This window comes from Chionomys nivalis, chromosome 1 (assembly GCF_950005125.1).
Source record: "Chionomys nivalis chromosome 1, mChiNiv1.1, whole genome shotgun sequence".
NCBI lineage: Eukaryota > Metazoa > Chordata > Mammalia > Rodentia > Cricetidae > Chionomys > Chionomys nivalis.
The window spans coordinates 149,744,439-149,767,489 of record NC_080086.1 but is presented as its reverse complement, the minus strand read 5'-3'; the positions used below and the strand labels follow the sequence as shown (position 1 = coordinate 149,767,489).

At 48.6% G+C, this 23,051-nt stretch overlaps 1 protein-coding gene across 6 annotated transcripts in view; it reads left to right on the top strand.

Annotated features, from left to right (window-relative positions):
- Prkag2 (protein kinase AMP-activated non-catalytic subunit gamma 2) overlaps positions 1-23,051 on the top strand; it is a 272,029-nt gene that overhangs the window by 104,309 nt on the left and 144,669 nt on the right. The window contains exon 1 of one of the 6 annotated variants that reach the window (XM_057783042.1): positions 5,484-5,590. The exons of the other annotated variants lie outside the window; for them this stretch is intronic. Within the exon in view, the coding sequence (XP_057639025.1) occupies positions 5,497-5,590 (94 nt within the window). The 5' untranslated portion in view covers positions 5,484-5,496. Of the gene's footprint in view, positions 1-5,483; positions 5,591-23,051 lie in introns of those variants that run through there. 6 annotated transcript variants of the gene reach the window in all.

Genomic DNA, 23,051 nt, shown 5'->3' with positions numbered 1-23,051 from the left:
GGTTGTTTCCTAATTTTCTGAGAAGTCACCACACTGATATCCAAAGGGGCTGTACCAGTTTGCACTCCCACCAGCAATGCAGAAGTGTTCCCTTTTCCCCACAACCTCTCCAGCATAAGTTGTCATCAGTGTTTTTGATCTTAGCTATTCTTACAGGTGTAAGATGGAATCTCAGAGTTGTTTTGATTTGCATTTCTCTGATGACTAAGGCTGTTGATCATTTCCTTAAGTGTCTTTCAGCCATTTTAGATGTTGAGACTTCTCTGTCTAGGTCTGTACTCCATTTTTTATTGGATTATTTTTTCTCTTGATGACCAATTTCTTGAGTTCTTTGTATATTTCGGAGATCAGACCCCTGTCTGATGTGGGGTTAGTGAAGATCTTTTCCATTCTGTAGGCTGTCGTTTTGTCTTCTTGACTGTGTCCTTTGCTTTACAGAAGCTTTTCAGTTTCAGGAGGTCCCATTTATTAATTGTTTCTCTCAGTGTCTGTGCTGCTGGGGTTATATTTAGAAAGTGGTTCCCTGTGCCATTGTCTATACATTTACATGTACGTAACAATAAAGAGAAAGAGGCTATCCATCTGAGGGGGGCATGGGAAGAGGTGGAGGGGAGGATACCTGGGAGGAGTTGGAGGGAGGAAAGGGAAGGGGGACAGTGATGTAATCTATTTTAATTTAAAATGTATTAATTTTTTGAAAGAACACATATTAAAATACACCCTACACTTGTGGGCTGGGGAGGTGGCCCAGTGACTAAAGCACTTGCTGTGCATGCTTGAGGATTGGAGTCTGGGTCCCCAGAGCCCTTGTAAATGCTGGGAGGCTGTGTGGCCTGCCCGGAACTCCAGCCTCAGAAGGTGGAGACAGGATCATTAGCGCAAGTTGGCTGGTGAGACTAGCCTTATCAGTGAGCTCTGGGTTTGCCTGAAGGACTCTGTCTCAATGAAGAAGGTGGATGAGGTACTGAGCGTGACTCCCAACACCAGCCTGGGACTTTTATGTGCACACACACACACACACACAGCTCACACCGTGACACACATGTACCCACAAGCATGCAAAATATGTATACGTGGAAAAAAAGAAACATGATTTAAATCATTTAGCATTACACCTCTCCCCCAAATTTTGTAGAACTGGGGTCAGAATGGTGTCCTGTGAGGGTATCTGCTGTCCCCAACCTCACTCCTGTCCTGGTTTGTACCATTCAGGACTGTCATTGTTTAAGGCATGATTTAAAATGACCCAGGCCACTTTAAAACACAGTTTCACCCTGTGAGTTCTTCCATCCCTCTTTTCAGGGCTTCTCTCTCCTAAAACTTCCTTAGTGTAGACTTCGGTGCCAGGCCAAAAGAGCTCAGGCTAGACCTTGCTGACTCCTCCCCCCTCGAGGGGGCTTTGACCTGGAGACTTAGAGGGGGCTTTGACCTGAGGACATAGAGGGGGCAGGACCTGGGGACCTAGAGGGGCTTTGTCCTGGGGCCCTGTCATAGTATTGTGTGCATGCAGGAAGGAGTGTGGTGCAGAGGGAAGACAGGTCCAGATCCATCTGAATCAGGGTTCGATTCCATGCCCCTTGCCCTGACTTGTCAGCCACCACTCTGACTCTCAGCTCTTCATCTTTAGCTGGCATGGCTATCAATGCCTGCCCTTCAGCCTTATAGGGGCAAAACGAAAAGACAACTGTGAAGCTGCCCCGTGCCTTGCTTGTCTTGTAAGAGACTCTCGGTAAACGGTAGTTATTACTTGGAGAACAGCGGTGTCTTTGAGTGGTCTACAGCACCCAAATCCCCTCAATCAGCAGCTGCCTAGAACATTCCCCAGAGGTTTAATCACCACCTGCTGAGTGAATGTCACTGTGCCTGCCTCCCTTTGCTCTTTATTTCCCTTAGAAATGGAAACTCTTCTGCTCTTAGTCGGTAACTTTGAGATACCTCTTTCCACATAGTCTTATTTTCTAGTGTCAGAATGCTCATATCGTTACCTGGGGAGATGGCTCAGCCAGGGAAGTGTTGTTCCAGAGGCATAAGGACCTCAGTCTGGATGCCCAGAACCCACATTAAAAGCTGGACCAAGCCCCATGTTCAATATCCCCATACTGAGGAGTTAGGACAGGAGAATCCCTGGGGTCATTGCCAGCCACTCAGTCTAGCAAATTGCCAGGATCCAGGTCCAGGGACAGACCCTGCCTCAAAAAAAAAATGAGGCAAACAATTGAGGAAGGCAGCCCACATCAGCCTCTAGCCCCCATGCATGTGCATGCAACACACACACCTACTTGTGCGTGCATGTACTCACATTAAAAAAGAACATTACAGCATCTTTCACATACTCTTTTATTAAAACATGTATGTATGCTCAGTGTGTATATTCATGTATGTTTCCTCTGTATGTGTGCTCAGTGTGTATATTCATGTATGTTTCCTCCTTATGTGTGCTCAGTGTGTATATTCATGTATGTTTCCTCCTTATGTATGCTCAGTGTGTATATTCATGTATGTTTCCTCTGTATGTGTGCTCAGTGTGTATATTCATGTATGTTTCCTCTGTATGTGTGCTCAGTGTGTATATTCATGTATGTTTCCTCTGTATGTGTGCTCAGTGTGTATATTCATGTATGTTTCCTCTTATATGTGTGCTCAGTGTGTATATTCATGTATGTTTCCTCCTTATGTGTGCTCAGTGTGTATATTCATGTATGTTTCCTCCTTATGTGTGCTCAGTGTGTATATTCATGTATGTTTCCTCCTTATGTATGCTCAGTGTGTATATTCATGTATGTTTCCTCCTTATGTATGCTCTGTGTGTATATTCATGTATGTTTCCTCCTTATGTGTGCTCAGTGGTCCTTCCAGATCTTTGCACTCCACTTCTTATTTACTTTATTAGGTTGTTGTTCATTTCTTTTTTTCATTTTGTCTGGGGATAGGTCTTACTGTGTAGCCCAGGCTGGTCAGGAATTCTTGATGGTTTTGTCTCGGCTTCCTTAGTGCTACAGTTAAAGGTGTGTGCCAATATGCCTGGATCACTATAGTTTTAAATTGAGAAAAGTTTAATTTTTGTTTTAAGCAGGGTTTATTTAAATTCTTAAAAACCTAAACGTGAAACTCTAAAATCTACAAACTTCATCTTCTGCAGAGTTTCATCACAGTAAATTTGGGCCACTGTATTTTGACTACATGGATACCCTACTACTGTACTGGAGGCCTGGCCAGATTGAAGGGCTGGCTTCTGGTGGCCACAGTACTGAGCCACTGGCATCTGCAGCCTAGAAACCTAAAGTGTGCCCCGAGAACGGAGTCCAGCTGATCATGACTGGAACAAGGGGCTCACATGGGGAAGTGGGGACAACCCTAGCAGCTGGGCCAGGGCTGGTTCCCCAACTTCACAGCATCCAGTACAGCTCTCAAGTTCCCACCGTCACGAGGAACTCAGTAGAGATGACAGAAGAGAAGCCGAGACAAAGCTTCCCCATCCGCCATCAGAGAGAGGACGAAGGGGCCACCACGACAGAGACAGGCTGGGGCTGTAAGGAGAGCAAACAGAAATACAGAATGAGGCAGGGTCTGATCCAAGATCATAGGCAGCCATTCCACAGCTTGCGGGCCCCACAGGCATGAGATAGCAAATGTGTGTTCCCCTGTCTGCTCTGCACAGTAGCCAAGGCGAGACCCTGGGGACGGCAGGTCTAGGGCAGGAGCTGACAACCTGGAGTCCCCTCCTGCTGCCGCTTTTCTCTTGGCTGTGACTAACACCTGTCCAAGGCTACTAAAGGGAGGATGTCTTTATTTTGGTCCCAAGTTTCAAAGGGATTTCAGTTCATCGTGCTGGGAAAAGCATGGCAGAGGGATGTTGGGCCCAGTTTATTAACATGGCGTGAGCCAGCAACTGTCAAAGAGGGTCAGAACCAGAATAGGCTCACCCCTAGTGACTTCGTTCCACTAGCTGGACGCCAGACCACAGAGGTCCTACAGCCTTCCTCAGCAGTACCGTTAGTTTAGATTATTGGAACTTGGTTTCTTAACATTTTAATGTGTGTGTTTGTGAGAATGGGTTTGTGCATGTGAATGCTGGTGCTAATAGAAGCGAAAATTAAAAAAAAATCAAAAAAAGAGGAAGGAGGGCTGGCATCTGTTTCCCCTGGTGCTGGAGTAACAGGTGGCTGTGATCTGCATGTCATGGGTGCCAGGAACTGAACTCAGATTCTCTGAAAGAGCAGTACAAAGTACATGCTCTTAATCACCCAGCCATCTCTCTACCCCAGACCGTTAGAACTTGAAATCCTGCCATGACCTGGTCTCATCCCGACTAACAAAGGTGGCCACTGGGTCCCAGAGATAGGAAGAGGCTTGCTCAAGGTCACAGTGCTACTTAGTAACAGAGCAAGTAAGTTTCTTTAGTAAAAGCTATCAGAAAAGCAAGTTTGTTTCTCTCTCTCTTTTTTACCCTCTTATTTACTTACAACACATGTATGAACTAGAGCTTTCATGCTTTGTCAGGTCGGACATTGGGCTTATGGTGAATGAGATCAGCATTCCAGTCTTGCCTCTGTCATTGGCCACAGGAGCTTGGTTGAACCTCATTTCCCCATCTACAATACCAGGAGATGAATGAGGTCCCCTCCAAAATCTGAGTTCTGCCTTACAATTCTTAGCAAGTTGGGCTCCATGCTGGCCTGAGACCTGCTGGATCCTAGGGCAGCCCTCCTGCCTCAGAGATGATCTTGCTGTGTTCCCTAGAAGAGATTCGGCAGTGTAGCCCTGGTGCTCTCCGGGCTTCTCCTCGGGCAGCCTCTGGAGCCTTCTAGCTCTCTGAGCCCCGAAGCACATGCATCAAAATAGTTGTGTGATGTCATGTCATAATGGGAATGTGCTCTGGCCAATTGGTGCCAAGAATTGTCTGTACAGGGTGGTTTCCTTTTACAGTCTTCTTAAAGAGACATCACGCAGCTCCGCACATGACTAGCAGGCTAGTGCTGGCTCTGCCTACTTGGGCTGCCCTCCTGCTTTAAGTTTAAAGAGAATAAATAACCCGGAGCTCGTCAGTGAGCCGGTGACCTTAACTACATAAACAGATCCCCTGCAAGGTTCTGTTCCTACCTCCAGTGACTTCTTGCCTACTTAAGGACAGGCGAGACGACACTCCGGCTACCGGGAGAGGAGAGGTGCGGCCAGTCAGGACTGCCTTTGCTCAGAAGTCTCAGGGACCTGAGTGAGGCTGCTGAGAGATTCCCTGTGGCTGTTGGGCTGGTCCTGGAGCATGACCCTCATCTCATGCTAATCTGAGAGATCGTAGTGAGGGCAGTCAGACCCACGGGCTGTGGCTGAGCTTGACTGCCTCTCATAGCAGGGTAAGCTGTGGCTCCCAGGGATCCTGCACCTGCCAGCTGATGCTGCTCCCCTTCTGCTGAACCCCTGGTCCCCAGCTGTGGCTCATGCTGGTTCTTCAAGTTCTGATATGTTCACCTGTCTCCGCTTCTGTGGCCACAGTGACTCATGAAGCGCTTTGGAAGTCTGAGGGGCAACAAGAAACCCAAGGACCAAAACCGAAACACCCAGAGGCGCCAGTCGGAACCCCATGGCCTTTTTGGTAGGACCCTGTCCTTTCTGTTTCTCTGATGATCCCATGGTGTGTGTGTGTGTGTGTGTGTGTGTGTGTGTGTGCATGTACGTGTGTCTGAGTATTGCAAGCTGTTACTTCTTGCTCTGGCATAGCCCTGAGGCAGTGGTTCAGGTAAGTGGATGACTACTGCCCTAACTGGTGGCCTTGCTGCTCCTAGTAACTGCCCTGCCAGCGTCACTACACTTCCTGAAGTGGTTTTCTTTCTCCAGCCTACCTGACCCCATGGGGTTCAGGGAACAATTGGGATTGTTACTGGTTCAGGAAAAAACAGTGGCTTAAAGAAGACGGGATGAGTGGAAACTGACAGCTTGTGTTGTTCCAAATGGAATGTGGGGTGAGGGGAGGAACTCATTCATTAAGAGGAAGGGACTCCATCCCCTTGGTCTCTGGCAAGAGATCTGGTGGGCTGAGGGTTACCTGGGAGGAAAAACCCCTCCCGGTTTTGTGTCCCTTGGGGAAAAACTGCTTCTGGGACCTGCTGCCTGAGGTTCAGGGGGTTGTGATCAGCCTGGCTGGGAAAGCTGGCCACACGTCTATGCTTCATCTCCTGGACCTGCGGAAGGGGAAGCTCTTGCGTTCTGTTCATAGGAGCTCTACAGGTGGAGCCCAAGTGTCTTTACTTCCTGGGGACCTGGATGATATCTGGCCACTCGACCTTGGATGGGAGATGTCATGTTTTAAAGATCTGAGACTGGGGCTGGAGGTGTGACTCATTTGAGTACTTGCCTAGGGTGTGTGTGAAGCCCTGGGTTTCTCCCCAGCACTGAGTAAAACTGGGCAGGGTGACACACACCTGTAATCTCAGCACTTGGGAACTGGAGGCAGGAGGATCAGAAGTTCAAGGTCATCCTTGGTCACAAATTAAGTTCAAGGACAATTTGAGCTGCATGAGACCCTGTCTCAAAAAAAAAAAAATAGAATGTGACATTTCAACTGGTAAAAATTTTTCACAGGTATGATAGTATGGTGACTTTGACAGGACATCTGGGCAGTAAATATAAGGTGTATATACTATATAAGGTACAATCTGAAAAGAAGATAGGATGTTCTGTCTGCCTGTAGCTCTTGCCACAGCAGTACTCCAGAGAACCTCGGTGGTCTGAGGAGGGCGAGCACAGAGATGGGGATTCCTGGAGTCAAGGAGTTTTTGGTCTCATGAAAGGGGAAAAAAAAAACCTGCAAAATGAACCAAACAGTAGAATCCCATTGAGTGTCAGGGTGAATTTACGGAGGAGTGGGGTGCCTGTCTTAGCAGTGTGGGAAGGAAGAAGGGCCGTCAGAACCAAAGAGTCAGTGATTCGTCTAAAAACAAGACTTCCTTTTAGATAACAAAGAAATAAATGCCCATTTACTATAGAATTAAATCTGACCCTGCTATTGAACGAAAAGTCTAGTTTTGCTAATGGGGATAGGCATGCAGACCTGTTATTAAACGCCTGGTGTGTGCCAGACAGTGGTTTCAGCCCTGGTGTGTGAGATCTGGCTGCCATCCCATCTCCTAAGCTACGGGGATCAGAAATAATATTTTCTTCTCCACCAGTATCATAAGAGCTCGCCTGCAAAGGCTGGCTCGCCCTCGGGGTCAGGGACATGGGGGCTCTCAGAACCTTCCTCTGGAGCTTGGGGCACAGGCAGCTGTCAGGTGCCAGGGCTCTGGACTCGAAGGCTTTCCCTCTAGTTAACGCCACACTGAGCTACAAGCCAGGCAGCTCCTCCATAACATCAGGCCTGGACCCCCTGAATGAAAGGAAAAGGCCATGATCTGTGGAGGAAGCTTCCTTCCAGCTCTGCTTGGCTAACCCAGCCCACTCTGTGAGACCATCCAGGTCTCCACCCAGGATTTCCTGGGATCTGAGGAAACATGTCCCCCACAGCTCAAACTGTGCTCTCCAGCTATGCCCCTTCTTTACTTAAAAATGATAACCTAACAATGCCCCTTGTGGGGTCACTCTATCTGTCTAGCAAGTGCCACTTTGGTGGAAGATTTTATATTCTTTGCACTAAGGGGAATTTCACACAAGCCTTTTCTTCTATGGGAGTTTGAGGTGCCTGCCTGTGACTTATTCTCTGGGTCCCCAGAGAAAGCCTTAGGTGGTCAGCACCTGCCTCTTCTGCCCTTTGACTCTCCTCTGCTGCTGGGCAGTTGTCTTAGGGCTTCTATTACTGCGACGAAACGGTTTGTGGGGCTTACACTTCCACATTGCGTGTCCATCATTGAAGGAAGCCAGGGCAGGAACCTGGAGGCAGGAGCTGATGCAGAGGCTATAGAGGGATGCTGCTCACTGGCTTGCTTTCCATGGTGGTTCTTAGAGAACCCAGAACTACCAGCCCAGAGATGATGGTACCACCCTCGGTGTGCTGGGCCCTCCGCCATCAATCACTAAGAAAACGTCCTACTTGCTTGCATGCAGCCTGGTCTTACGAAGGCGTTTCCTTAATTGAGGCTCCCTCCTCTCTAATGACTTTATAGCTTGTGACAAGTTGTCATAAAACCATCCAGCACAGCCATATTCCACAGAGACTATTAATCCCAACACGTGGAACTGCTCCCTGTGGGGACAGGACAGACGCACACCGCCTTTCATCCAGGGTCTTCCCTGCTGGCCTCCTGTCAAGGGTCCATGCCTTTGTCTCGCGCACATGCACATGCACATACACACGTATACAGATTCATAGGTTCACAGGCTTCCTCCACACTCACCCGTGCACCCATGCACCCATGCACCCATGCACACTTGCACAGTTGCACTCGCCTCCACACAGCTGTCCTGGGAGCCTCGTGCCTTTCCAGAACAGATGGAGAGGATTAGCAGCGGGCTCAGGTCTGCCCTGTCCTGGAGCCATTGACAATGAGCTGTGGACCTTTCACCAGGAAGCAGGAGGCTGTCGCTGGACAACTGACCGCCTGGGTCACAGGGGACTGAGCCCAACTGAACGTGGACTGTGACTGCAGCTGCACTAAGGCAAACCTCGTACATGGTGTTTTGTGCTCTGCGGGCCAGGCAAAGTTTCCATGCACACCTTCCTCTCGTCTCTTCAGTAGAGAGAGATCCAGACTGGGTCAACAGAGAGCAGGTGGAGATAACAGTGATGATGTATAAGGAGCTTAGGAGGGAAACAGTGCTACACAGCCTCCTTTCCACCCCCTGCAGGTGGGCAGAGTTACATAAAACCTGGTTGGCATGAGACCCTGACCTGTGACCACCTGCGGCTCTTCCACTGAGCCCAGCTCAGCAGGATCACACCGTGACTTTGGGAGAAGCCTCGTTCTTCTACCCTGTCAGCTGCCTCCCCCTACACCGCCAAGCCTTACTGGCACAGCTGTCTGGTCCCGCCAATGTAGCACAGACCTAGAGTGTACGTGGCCCTAGGAGAACATGAAAAGCTCTGCCTCAGAGGTCAAGGCTGAGAAGCAAGGTCTGTCTGTCTGCTCTGTCCTTTCCTCGGTGACATTCTGTCCCATCATGGTCCTCATTCTGTCTCTGTTGTCCATACCCCCCACCACACACACCTGCTGGCCCTGAGTGTCTTGAATGAATTTGCTGTAAACACCCCAACACAGTCTTTAATTTTTCATGGTAGGACTTTTCAGTCATGCACAGGCGGATATAGTGGCACCCATTCCCAGGCCCAGCCATCTCCCGTATCCTGACAGTTCCACTGGCTCCACTTTCTGCTGCTCCCTAGCTCTGAGGACGCAGCAGCAAGCAAACGTCAATCCTGTATGGGACGTACAGTCCCGTGAGGGTAGACGCACAGTGAGGCTCTTTGTTTAATGGTAGCAAAATATGCACAGCACAGCATTTGCTGTCTCTGCCACATGGCAGTGTGTGACTCAGTCACATTAAGGATTGCGACCGCAATGTCACATTGCTCTGCAACGGCTACTCTGTCCACCCCAGAGCTTCTCATCATTCCCCAGAATTCTGTACCTGTTAAACCCCTTCCATGCCCCAGTCCCCGGCCACCCTCATTTTGCTCACTGTCTCTTTGGAATTTGATGACTCTGAACTCACACCAGTGGGATCTTGGGGGAGGTGGGAATGGGATGGTCACTCAGCGGATAAAACACTTGCAGTGTAAGCAGGAGGGCTTGTGTTCAGATCCCCAGTGCCCGCGACAATGTGAAGTGTGGTGCATAACTGTTTCTCCAGCGCCAGAGTAGGCTTGGGGCAGGGGACAGGCGGGTCCTAGGCGTTCAGTCTAGCCAAATCCCAGGAGCTCCAGGTTCAGTGGCGAGATCACGTCTCAAACGCTAAGATGGGGAATGAAAAGGAAGATATCCATTCTTGGCCTTTGACCTCCCTCACCACACAGAGAACTGGAACCACTCAGTCCAACCATTGTCCTTTGCAAATGACTTGTTTTGGCAGATGAATGGGTTTTTGTTGTCGGATAACGTGGTGGTGAGGTCTAAAATGCGTGTAGGTAGGCTCACAGGGCGTGGGCACAGAGGGGAGCCAGCCTGTGATCCAAACCTTCCTCCAGGACAGAAGGATGCTGAATTGAGCCCTTAAACGCCATCTTACAGCCGTGAGCAGGACTCTGGTTTGTGCTTGTGTGAGGTGAAGCCTCTGAGTGTCTGGAGAAGATGGCTGAGGTGCTAAGGGCAGGAATTGTGGCTGAAACTGGAATGAGGGGAGGGTTGAGCTGAGCTTCAGCCGGGCCTTCTTCCACATGGCCCTGCAAGCCTGGCCTCTGCCCAGACCTGGTGTCCACCCTTTCTGTACCACACAGAAGACTAGAGACACAGTGAACTTACTGGTTAGGACAAGCGCCTTCCTAGGAGGACAGTAACATTTCAGTGGTCAGTGGAGCAGTGTCTGGGACCAAGAGCCAGCCACCGGCCACTGAGAATGCTCATCTCTAGTTCAGGAACCCACGGGGGCCAGGCCCACCTCCCGCCCACCTCACTCTAGCCTGGATCAGGAAGGCTGCCATCTGTGGGCCGTTCCCCTTGCAGAACCAGTCCACATGTAGCCTAGACATGTAATGGGCCTGCTTCCAGTCTGGTTCTCTCCAAGAAGCTGAATCAGACAATGACAAGTAGCGGAGTGGCGGAGGCACCTTCCCTTGGGCAGTTCAGTCCCAGCACCTCCGGGCAGTGATGGCTGGAGGGAGGGTGAAAGAGACTAGGAGGGCCAGTTGGCCTTTCCCTCTCCTGGTCCCCTCCCAGGTGTCCAAAGTCAGAGCACTGTGCAGGTTAGGAAGATAAAACTGACCCACAGAAGCCCATTAGAAACTGTCCTGTCGGGAGACCTGAGAGAACACAGGGCTGTCAGTGAGGAGCATGCTGGGTGGCTTGGGGGCTTCCAGGAGCAGTGTGACTTTGGAGTTTGGAGCGCAGCTCTTCTGGAGATCCAGGCTCTGAGCAAACTTTCAGTAGTGGGCAAATGGTGCTGGGCCCAGAAACATTGCAGTGTCAGAAGATACTAGAAGGTACTAGAAACCAGAACAAGCCTACTGAACCAAGAAGGAATAGAAGAACGGGGTAGGGAAAGGGAGTTAGAAAAGAGCATGAGTTCAGGAGACGCCTTCCAGGGTTCCATGACCCTGCACTTGGGTTAACACCTGTCTTGGGCCACAATCAGTCCCTGGTCCTGCCACCACGATCTTTAAACCTGGCCAACAAAGAGCCATGGCATCCAAGGTGATGTGATCATCCAGCTTCCAGGCCTTGGAAAACACAAGAGCTCAGCTCCTGCAGAGAGCAAGCAGAATCCATCCTTCTGTTGTGATCTGTGCTCCAGGAACCGAGAAGGAAAAACATGTGGATTCTGAACACTCTAAAGAACAAATCAACACTGAGCATTCTCTGAACCCCGGGTGGTTTCTTACACCACCCTGTATCCTTGGCCCCAAGCCTCAGTGGGCCCTACTGCTTTCCCCTAAACTTCTTATGCAAGGGCTGTGTGTAGTCCTAGTCCCCTGGGAGCATCGCCTCCCCAAGGATTTTAGTCTTCTGTGGCTGGGTGTAGAGGCGGCTTCCCAGGAGAAATGGGGACTGAAGCCATGAAGATAAGTAGTGAATAGATGGGCTCAGGTTCAGGGCCCAGGTCTTGGAGTCCTGCTGTAGCAGGAAGCCAGTGAGGGACCTCAAATAAACTCACAAGGAAGCTATGGTGAATTGGGACCTAAGGTGCTTGAGAGGCCCAACCATGAACAGGAAGAGATAACACAAACCAACGACAGCTGATTTCCCAAGTTAAAGCAAACACTAACAAGGCTTAGCAGAAGTCAGCCTTCCCAGAGCGTTCCTGGAAATAACACATATCACACCTGTTCTTTCTGTCAATGTGAAAAAGAAAATAACAATTGTGAAATAAGAAAGCAGTTCATTCTAAGCCCAAGCACCAGACATCATGGCTTGGAACACGGACATAGGCTACTCAGAATGAGGTGGGTCCCAAAGATCATGGTCCTCCTACAGAGAAATGGCTGAGGCTTACACAGTCCCAAAAGGTGGAGACTAGCCAGGAAGTGGGCTACAGAGAGGTGAAGAATTTCTCCTCCCGGATTTTGATGCAGTCTTCAGCTGGGTGGAAATACTTTGTGAGAAGCAGTGCCCGCTCATTCCCAGCCTTGAGGTCGGGACGGGTGAGAGGCCCAACAGCCTAGCATACATTTGAGGGTCTTATCCAACAGTCACAGAAATCCAGGTCAGAGGCAAAGGCTGATAATACATGGCTGCCATTGGGTGCCAAAGACCACTCAATACAGCCTGGGCCTTTTCATTGTTTGCTTTTAAATAGGATCTCATTATCCATCCTCCTGTCCCAGATGGGCTCAGATCACAGGTGTTTAAATAGGGTCTCATTATCCATCCTCCTGTCTCAGATGGGCCCAGATCACAGGTGTTTGCCACCACAGGCAATGAACCTTTTTCTCTTGGCCCACATCCCATCTCTCCAAAAGGCTGTGATGCCCCAACTTAGCAAATGGTAAATCATCTAGAAAGTCTTACACAGAGACAGGCTCGTTAGAGAACATTAATCCACACTTCTTCCCTGGAACCTTAAATTTGCTGGGAGTCAAGCCAGAAACAGCCCACGCTACACCCCTTGACTGTGGAATTCAGAGTTGCCACTCCCATGGGCTGAGTAAAGTGCTCTTCTTTCTGCTTGTACCATGAGAGAGGCCTGCAGAAGAATTTCAGTGATGGAGAGGTTCACCATGGGCCTTTGAGAGACTCTCAGAATCCTTAAAATAAAACAAACAAGTAGATGCTTTCCCATATGTATTTTGTTGCCCAATATTTTATTGTATATACCAATAAGTAGATGATAGATTTATAGGTTAATGAATGGTAGGAGATAGATAGATAGATAGATAGATAGATAGATAGATGATAGATAGATAGACAGACTACTTTGGTTTCTATTATTGTGTTATCTATTGCTTGTGCACTGTGACCAAAAGCAGCTTCAGGTAGGAAAGGTTTTATTTGACCTACATGTCCTGATCACAGTTCCTTACTAAGGGAACTCAAAGCAGGAGCCTTGAGGCAGGGACTGAAGAAGAGGCCAGGGAGGGGTGTCGCCTATTGCCTTATTCATCATAGCTTTCTCAGCCTTTCTTGTACAACTCAGGACCACCTGCCCAGGGGTGGCACCACCTATGGTAGGCTGGGCCCTTCCACTTTGATCACTAATCAAGAAACTGCCCTACAGATTTGTCCACAGACCAATATGATGGAGACATTTCTCTCAGTTGAAGCTCATCTTCCCAAATGATGTTAGGTTGACAAAAGTAACAACAACTAACCTGCTCAGTAGTGAAATGTACTGATAAATAGATATAGTGGGCAGGTAAGTAGATAGATAGATAGATAGATAGATAGATAGATAGATAGATAATAGATAGATAGATTATAGATAGATAGATAGATAGATAGATAGATAGATGATAGATAATAGATAGATGATAGATAGATAGATGATAGATAGATAGATAATAGATAGATAGATTATAGATAGATAGATTGATAGATAGATAGATAGATAGATAGATAGATAGATGATAGATAGATAGATAGATAGATAGATAGATAGATGATAGATGATAGATAGATAGATGATAGATGATAGATAGATAGATAGATAGATAGATAGATAGATAGATAATAGATAGATAGATAATAGATAGATAGATTATAGATAGATAGATTGATAGATAGATAGATAGATAGATGATAGATAGATAATAGATAGATGATAGATAGATAGATGATTGATAGATGATTGATAGATAGATAGATAGATAGATAGATGATAGATAGATGATAGATAGATAATAGATAGATAGATGATAGATAGATAGATGATAGATAGATAGATAGATAGATGATAGATAGATAGATAGATGATAGATAGATAATAGATAGATAGATGATAGATAGATAGATGATAGATAGATAGATGATAGATAGATAGATAGATAGATAGATAATAGATAGATAGATGATAGATATATAGATAGATGATGGATAGATAACAGACAGATAGATAGATAGATAGATAGATAGATAGATAGATAGATAGATAGACAGATGATAGATAGATAGACGATAGATAGATAATAGATAGATGATAGATAGATATATATATATAGATAGATAGATGATAGACAGATAGATGATAGATAGATAGATAGATAGATGATTGATAGATGATAGACAGATAGATGATAGATAGATAGATAGATAAATAGATAGATAGATAGATAGACAGATGATAGATAGATAGATAATAGATGATAGATAGATGGATAATAGATAGATAAATAGATGATAGATAATAGATAGATAATAAATAGATAATAGGTAGATAGATAATAGATAGATAGATGATAGATAATAGATAGACAGATGATAGATAGATGATAGATAATGGGTAGGTAGATAGATAGAAGATAGATAGATAGAAGATAGATAGATAGATAGATAGATAGATAGATAGATAGATAGACGGATGGACAGACAGAGGCTGGATAGAGATAGACAGATGATGGATTTGTCTATGTCATTTTTCTATTGCTGTCAAGAGACACCATGGTCAAGGCAATTTATAAAATAAATATAAAATAAAGTGTTTAATTGGGGGCCTGTTTAGAGTTTCAGAGAGGGAGTCCATGCCCATCGTGGCAGGGAGCATGGCGGCGGGCAAGCATGGCACTAGAGCACCAGCTTAGAACTTACATCTGATCCACAAGCACCATGCAGAGAAGGGGAAGGGGAGAGGAGAGAGGGAGAAGCATACTAACTGGGAATGGTGTGGGCTTTTGAAACCTCAAAATGAGCCAATGGGGGCCATTCTCATTCAAACCACCACAAATGAGGGCTGTGTGGGCAGATGGATGGATGGGTGGGTGGATGTCTTAGTCAGAGTTCTGTTGTGTGAACAGAACACTTTGACCTAGGCAACACTTATAAAATAATCATTTAATTGGGGCTTGTTTACAATTTCAGAGTTTTAATCCATTATTATGGCAGAAAACAAGGCAGCACATAGGTGGACGTGGTGCCGGAGAAGTAGCTAAGAGTTCTACATCTGAACCCACAGGCAACAGGATGAGAGAGCCACGGGGCCTGGCTTGGGCTTCTGAAACCTCAAAGGCCAACCATAGTAATATATGTCCTTCAACAAGGCCACACCTCCTGATCCTTCTGAGTAGTACCACTCCCTAAGTATTTGAAAATATGAACCTATGGGGGCCACTTTTATTCAAACCACCACAGATAGATGGACAGATGGACAGACAGACAGACAAAACAGCGTAAACGTATAGGAAAATGTCTGGCTTCCCAGGAGTGGGAGCCCATTTAGAATGTCGACTTGATCAGTGGAGAGAGAAGTCCTAAGGCCAGATGGGAGAGAATGACCCTGCAACCTCATCCCACACACTCAGACAGTCTGCTCTGTGGCTGAGAGTTTGGTGGAGGAGACCTGAGCATTCTACCAGCAGGAGACAGCCCTGACCTTAATTTTTTAGTCTGGGACAGATGGTGACATTTAGAGAGAGCTCAGCTTCATCCTGGCTGAGGAACACCCAGAGAAGCAAGCCACAGCTAAGCTGTGTGTGAGGCCCCAAAGAACCTTGGGGACCCCAGATCCCTCCCTCTAGGGAAGTTTTTCTCAACCTTCCTAATGCTGTGACCCTTTAATATAGCTCTTCATATTGTGGTGATTCCCAATCATAAAATTATTTTTGTTGCTACTTCATAACTGTAATTGTGCTAGTTATGAATCCCAATGTAAATATCTGTGTTTTTTGATGGCCTTAGGTGACCCCTCAGATTTGATCTGTCGACCCCCAAAGGGGTCGCGACCTACAGGTTGAGAATTGCTGCTCTAGTGTCTCTCCCTACCTGGAGGCAGGATCAACTCCCTTCCCACTGCCTTTCTCAGGAAGGAGCCTCCCTGTGCCATGGGGCTGAAAAGACTTGGGAATTAAAAGTGAAGACAACAGGAGAACAATGGGTGTAGCATCTTCTATTGGGGGTCATTTGGGGTCTTTTGTTTATTGTTTGTGATGCTGGGGAGAGAGCCAGTTCCCAGTCTTTTTGATGGTCTTATATACGGGCCTCCCTGAGGGACCCTACTCCCCTCCAGAGGTTACCCAGTTCTTACCAAAGGTTGCCCAGAGTCTGCCCATTATATACACAGTAACCAATTGGAGCCATGGCTCTGCACAGCTACTCCATGGGGCCCTAGTCACTGGGGGCTGGGACAGACAGACAGACAGACAATCCTGAGGCCCACTGAGAGAGACATCCACAGAAGCCAGTCTGTCTGCTCATCCTGCCTTACCTTTCTTCTTGGAAACAAGAGTCAAGGCTCTGTCTGTGCTCTCCTTTCTCCTCTGCTTCCTGACCAGGCCCGATTCTCCTCTTTGTGCCCCTCCCTTCCATGGCCATGCCACGCCCCCTCCTCTTGGGGCCTGTAACTGTCTCCTCATCACCGGCCTGACCACACCCGAGTCATCCTAAAACCCACATTTTAAAATACTGCCTCTAAAGCTAGACTCTGATTTCCTGGCTTTGTGAGTGCAACTGTGGCTCCTGGAGCTTGGCTCCCCCGCCATCAGGTCACAGTTCGCATAGAACACAGACTCCGCACCCATCTGTTGTGGGTGGACACAAGCCGTCTTCAGGCTCATTTTCACAGGCATCCTGATCATCCGGGCATCTACCGGGCTTGGTCTGGGCTCCCTGGTGGTAGGTGCACTCAGAGGTAGCCTTAGAAGGTGGGCAAGGAGGCCTAGTCAATAGGTAGATAAGAAGCATGAGCAAAGCGGCCTAGTCAGTAAGTAGATAAGAAGCATGCGCAAAGCCTCGGATTCCATTCCCACCACTGTATGATTGGATCACTCTTTCCTGTAATCCCAGCCCTTGAGAGGTGGAAGGAAGAAGATCAGGAGTTCACGGTTATCCCTGGCTATGTAGAGAGTTTAGGCTAGCCTGGGTTATAGGAAACCCTGATTCAACAAACCAACAAAACAATGCGGTGTCTCAGTACATGCCATTTGCCTCACTGGCTGGCCCTGCTCGGGTCCCCGCATGACAATCTTCCCAGCGGTGCACGCCAGCCCCCTCTGCCTATTGTCTAAAGTCTGTGCAAATGTAGGCGTGTCTCCTCACCTGTGATTGAGATTTGGCATCCATTCCCAGTCAGCTCTCTGGTTCTTCTCTCAGTCCCCCGTCTAGATTCACTTCCTACTAGCAAGACTCAGGTTCAGTCTCCCCATGGCATGTAGACGGTAGGCGGGGACCCCCATGGGCAGGACCACTCCGCTCCGTTCCCCAAGGTTGCATTCCTGTCAAGACTCTGTGTTGGGATTTCTCTGCGACTGGGAATCTGAGCAGCTCTGGGTTTGTAACCACTCGCCGTCACTATAGCAACCCCTGACTTAACCAGCCAAATGCTAAAAATAGATCACCTCATCCCTAATATAGAAAAATGAAGGAAAATGAGAGAGAGGGGAAGGACTCACCCCATCCAGTTACTAGAACCCGGATCAACTTGGAGAGGGCAGTGGTGCAGCTGCTGGGGTCTCTACCCAAGATAGAAAGACCAGAAGGGAGGGGACACACCTGTAGTGTCCTCGGAGCTGCTGTGGATTGGCCCTTCCCCACGCACCAGGCCTCAGCCGTCCTCTTTCTGTTTTGAATAGAGCATAGTAAAGTCCAGTGTATCCTAGGTAGGGGCTGTCTGCAGCCTTTTCTGTTTTCAGTTGTGTGTGTGTGGGGGGGGGGCATTGTTTCGTTATCTAGATAGATTATTCTTGTGTAGCCCAGGCTTACCTTGACCTCACATCGTCTCCTGAGTTGCAAGTGGGCACCCCCATGCCTGGCTTGTTCCGTTTTTCCATCTTAGCTTGTCTGTGGAATGTAAATATGTTTTTGAGGGCAGGAGTGTAATTCACAGGACATCATGAGAGCTCCTACTCCTGGCATACGAAATACTGAAAGGTTTGGGAGGACTGGACACAGCTACTCCCCAGAGTGAGCCTGGGTGAGCCTTCAGCTATCTGAAAGGCTTCCTGTCCTACTGGAGAGAGAGGCTGGTTTATCCTCCGAGGTGAGAAGACAGAACTTGCCACCCTAGGACAGCCCCTCCCTGTGACAGCACGTGCAGCGACTCTCGGTGGATTTGATTGCACTACCCAAATCATAGATGTTCAGGGACATTTGAAAATGCTTCAAAATCATTCCGGAAAGGGGCTGCGTAGGAAGGAAGTGGGGCCTGTCCGTGCTGGGTCTGAATTGTGCTGTCCTTCTGCACGGTATCTGAGAGTGAGGTTGATGGCACCTCCTGAAGGAGAACGTCCTAGTGAAACTGACCTGTGTCCCCTGAACACCTGTCTGCACACAGTGGCTGCATTGTAGCCTTCCTCGTTCTTGGGGCGTGCTTTTAAGGTGATGAAAGATGAAGCCAGGAGGTGGTGGTGCATGCCTTTAATCCCAGCACTCGGGAGGCAGAAGCAGGTGGATCTCTGTGAGTTCGAGGCCAGCCTGGTCTACAGAGCTACAGAGCATGAGAGCTATGCTTGGAATTGTGCATGGCTTGGGTGGTAAAAGTGGCCCCTGCCATACGCCAGGGACAGCTGGGGTACTTGGGGGCTTGAGTTTGGGCCTTTCTGGAAAACCCCACTGCCAGGATCCCTTAGGGAAACACCCTCCTTTTCTCCTTGTCTCTCCTCCTCCTATCCCCATCTCTTCCTCTCTCTCTCTCTCTCTCTCTCTCTCTCTCTCTCTCTCTCTCCCTCTTCTTCCTTCCCTCACTTCTTTTTTGTAACCAACAAACAAAACTAAGCAACCATTTTCATCTCCTGAAAGCGTGTGACTTGACAATACTAAGCACATTTGCATCATGGTGACACACCCCATCCACTCTCCACTCTCAGAATTCATCCTCCAAGCTGCATCCATCACACAGGGACTCCCTCCAGTCCCGGGCATCCCCCAGTCTACTGTCTCTAGGCATCTCATTCTGGGGACCTTGCAGAATGAGATAGAGCGGTGATGTTTTACTCTCCATCCTTTTTGTTCAACGCCCTTGGGTTCTTGTGAGCTGTGCCACGTCCGTACCCTGTGTCAGGTCTCCTTATGCTATGGTGGGTTCCTTCCCATGCTCAGGCGGGTTCCCCCATGTTGTAGCACCTTCCAGATGCCCTTGAAAGCCTGTAATATTCCACCATTTGGAGGCCCCTTTTACACATTTAGTTATGTGTCATGGAATGTCTGAGCTGTGTCCCATGTGTCCTGTTTTTTGTCATACCTGCTGGAAACATCAACGTTTCTCTAGCAGAGACAAGTGAAGCAGCATTTGTCCCCTCCCTCCCAGCCTGGGACCGGGCACCAAGCACCCTTCTCACATCCTTGCAATGAAAGTAGCAGTCCCTGGTAGACACCCAAGTCACACTACAGACCCACTCAGCGCCCCCTGCTGGACCTAGGCCAGAGGTGCTGCACTCCTTTCCAGCTAGAGCCACCACAGCCCAGAGGCATCCACTGGGAGTGAGTACCTAACCTCAGACAGCCCAGTGGAAGTTTTGGGGCACATATGGAGTGATATGGTGAGACCCTAGGACCTATAACACCCCCACAGTGTGGTGTGAAAGGGAGACACCCAGCTGCACTGCCTCACAGTCCCATACCGCCCTCTGTCACACTGCCCTTCAAGAAGGCCTTTCTGAGACCCCAGCACCTAAGTGTGAATCAAAGAGCCAGGCATACACTCAGGCTTATGCAGGGTCATCATGGAGGAGGTCCTTCGAGAAGAGAAACCTAGGAGAATTCCCAGGAGGGAAGCTGTGGAACTCACAGGCACCATTTGGATGAGGACCAACCCAAATCACCAAGGGCTCACCCAGGCTTCCCAGCCTGCAGGTTCCTGGGCATCTGGCCCCATGAGAGCTGGAAAGGACAGCAAAGTCAAAGCAGCCATCAGAGCAGTCCTTGGACAATCCACACAGTGCTGAGAAGTTCATCCTGTGGTTTCAAGAAGTGAAATAAACAGGCGCCATCTAAGTTTGTGCATGATCTGTGTTAGCGTCAGAGTTTGAGTTCAGGCGAGCAGATGTAACTCAGGTCATAAAAACAGAGTTCAGCCACTTAAAGTACTTACTGTGCAAGCATAAGAACCTAAGTTTGATCCTCAGCCCCAACTTTAAAACAATGCACGATGGTCTACCCTTGTGGGAAAGCAGGAACAGGAGAATCCCTAGGGCTTGCTGGCCAGACCACTCTAACCAAAACAGCAAGCTCCGGACCAATGAGAGATGCTGTCTGGAAAAACAAGGTGGACAGACAGCTCCTGAGGAACACAACCCAAGGGTGACCTCTGGCCTCCATAGGCACGTGTATGCGTGAACACATCAGCACACATGTACGGGGCGGGAAGAAGAGTTTACCTATTCAATCCGTTTCCGGTCAGAACCCTCAAGTCCAAAGGCAGCTGGGTCTCCCTTGAAGAACCCCAGCACCCCACTAAGCAGATGTACTGCAGGTCTTTCTCCCAGAGACCCACCCCCAAGGGGCTGGAGACCTTTATCAAGACAACTGTGCACTGGGGGGAAAGGACACCCACGTATGGAGAGTGCCCCCAGTGCCCTTAGTCAAGCGGAAAGGGCACAGGACTGTAGATGGAGACTTTCAGAGCCAACAGGAGAGTTGACAGGCGCTTGACAAAGTTGAAAGGACTGAGGAATGTCATTTAATCAGACACTGGACACTGTCTATCTAATCAGCCTGGGTATGTGTTAGCAGCACACCCCAAATAAGAAAGTGCCAGTGACAGCCGTGGTTGGGTGTGTTGAGCTGTCTGCTGATGGCGGGAAGGCCGCAGCACATGCTCTTGTGCTCCTTGGACCCACAGAGCCTCTCGGGGCAACAGGCCCCACCGGAGCCTTGCTGCTATTTCAGAACGGATGCGGCTCTGCCCACTCCTACCTATGGCAGTCGGTTCTTCTTTGATTGGAACAAAGCCTTGCCTTCCACAGTGAAGGAGGAGCCCCCCAGAAGGGACTCTGGTGGGAATGGGTGGATGGCTGGTCCAACCCCTTCTGGAATGGAGGTTGATGGTGGAATGGAGTTTGACCTGGGTGCTGCAGGTCAAACCCAGGGCCGCAGGAATTCTGAGCAGATGCTCACCATGGAGCTGGGCCCAGGCACTGGACATGGGCTTTGCTACAGAGCGAAGGAAAGGAAGCCAAGGGCAGCACGCCTTTGAGACGGGGAAGGAAGAACTTGGCAGGCTGTGGGGCTGGTAGTGTGGACAGAAGAGGAAGTTCCAGACAGTCCTCTGGTCACAGGAGCTGGACAGCAGGGCTTTGAGCTCTCCAGCTCCACGTGGGCGATCACCCTTAGCTTTGCCCCCAGAAGGCTCTGACAAAAGCCTGTGATTTTCCTGGTGTTCCCTTGTGCTGCAGCTGTGTGAGACTGTAGCCGGCGATGCGCAGAGGATTCTGAAAGGCTGAAGTAGGTAGAGTTTCGCCATGCCTGCCTGCTTTGCAAGTGATGGTTGCATCTGTTCAGAGAAGATGAAGTTCAGCCCCACACTGATGTTTTGGGGGTTGTCTGGACAGCTGCGTGCTTAAATAGGCAGTACACGGTGAGGTTAGAATATTTGAGAAGGGTAAAAAGTATCTGGTAAAAAATGAGACCTGCAGACTGGAGCAAAGGCTCAGCCAGTAGAGTTCTTGCTTTACACACGGGTGAGCCTAGTTCAGTCCTCAAAAGCCATGTAAAACGTCTATATGTGGTGTAGTGTCTGTGTGGGGAGGTGGAGACAGGACATCTTAGGGCTTGCCGACCAGTCAGCCTAGCCTAATGAAAGCTCCTGGCCAGTAAGTGACCCCATCTCAAAAGCCGGGGGGGGGGAGGCAAGAGAGGCAACAGCCAAGGCTGACCTCTTACCTACTCACATGTACACACAAACATGAGTACTCACACACAACATGCATGTACACATGTGGATATGCACCCACAAATGCGGTCATCCAGGCAAAGCACAACAGGGCATATACATAAAACGTTTTTCCCTTCTGGAACCCAGTCCGCCTGTCTCTCTGCCTGGAGGGCAAGTCATTCCAGGGTGCTTCAGAGATAGCCAGGCACTTAGGCGTTTACTGTCATTATAATAATTTGGTATAAATGATAGCATATTATGCGTTTTGTTCTGCCATTTTCTTTTTTAACCCTGCACAGCAGAAGGAGATTTACTGAAGATGATTGCATTCATCTCTAAGCGGCAGAACTCTGCCCCACAGCGGGAAATGCATCTCCTAGTCAACTGGATTCTAGGAGGCTGGGCCAAGGGGATGTTTTAAAGGCAGAATGAAGAAGGTAGCCTTGGTTAGTTTTGTTTTTTGGTTTCCTTTTTTGTTTAAATTTGTTTACGTGTATGCTTGTGCACGGGAGTCTATGTCACTGTGAGCAAGGAGGTCAGAGGACAGCTTGCAGGAATCGGGTTTCTCCGTCCACCATGCAGGTCCCAGGGACTGAACCCAACATTGTCAGACTTAGCAGCAAGCGCCTTTACCCACTGAACCATTCCACAGTAACCCTTGCCCACAAGTGTCAATGCAAGGGTGGTTTTGAGTGTGACTTTGAACAGGCTGCTGCTAGGCGGTTTTCCCTGAAGAAGTACTTTCTATGATAAGGAGCGGTGGCCTTTGCATAAGGCTGTGGTTCTGACAGTTTTTTTTCCCGTGTTGGTCTATTATCAGACCTAAGCATAAGGCTTCTTCCTTCGTAGTCTTGAAGCTCTATTTATTTCATGGATTGTTTTGTTAGGTTCTGACCCCTGCAGAGCTATAGATGGACTACTTCTCAGCCCTTCCCTAGTTAGTTCAGAACTGTTGCAACACAGAGAAGCGGGGCGGAGCTTGTGATCTCTGCTACTCAGGAAGGTGAGGCAAGAATCAC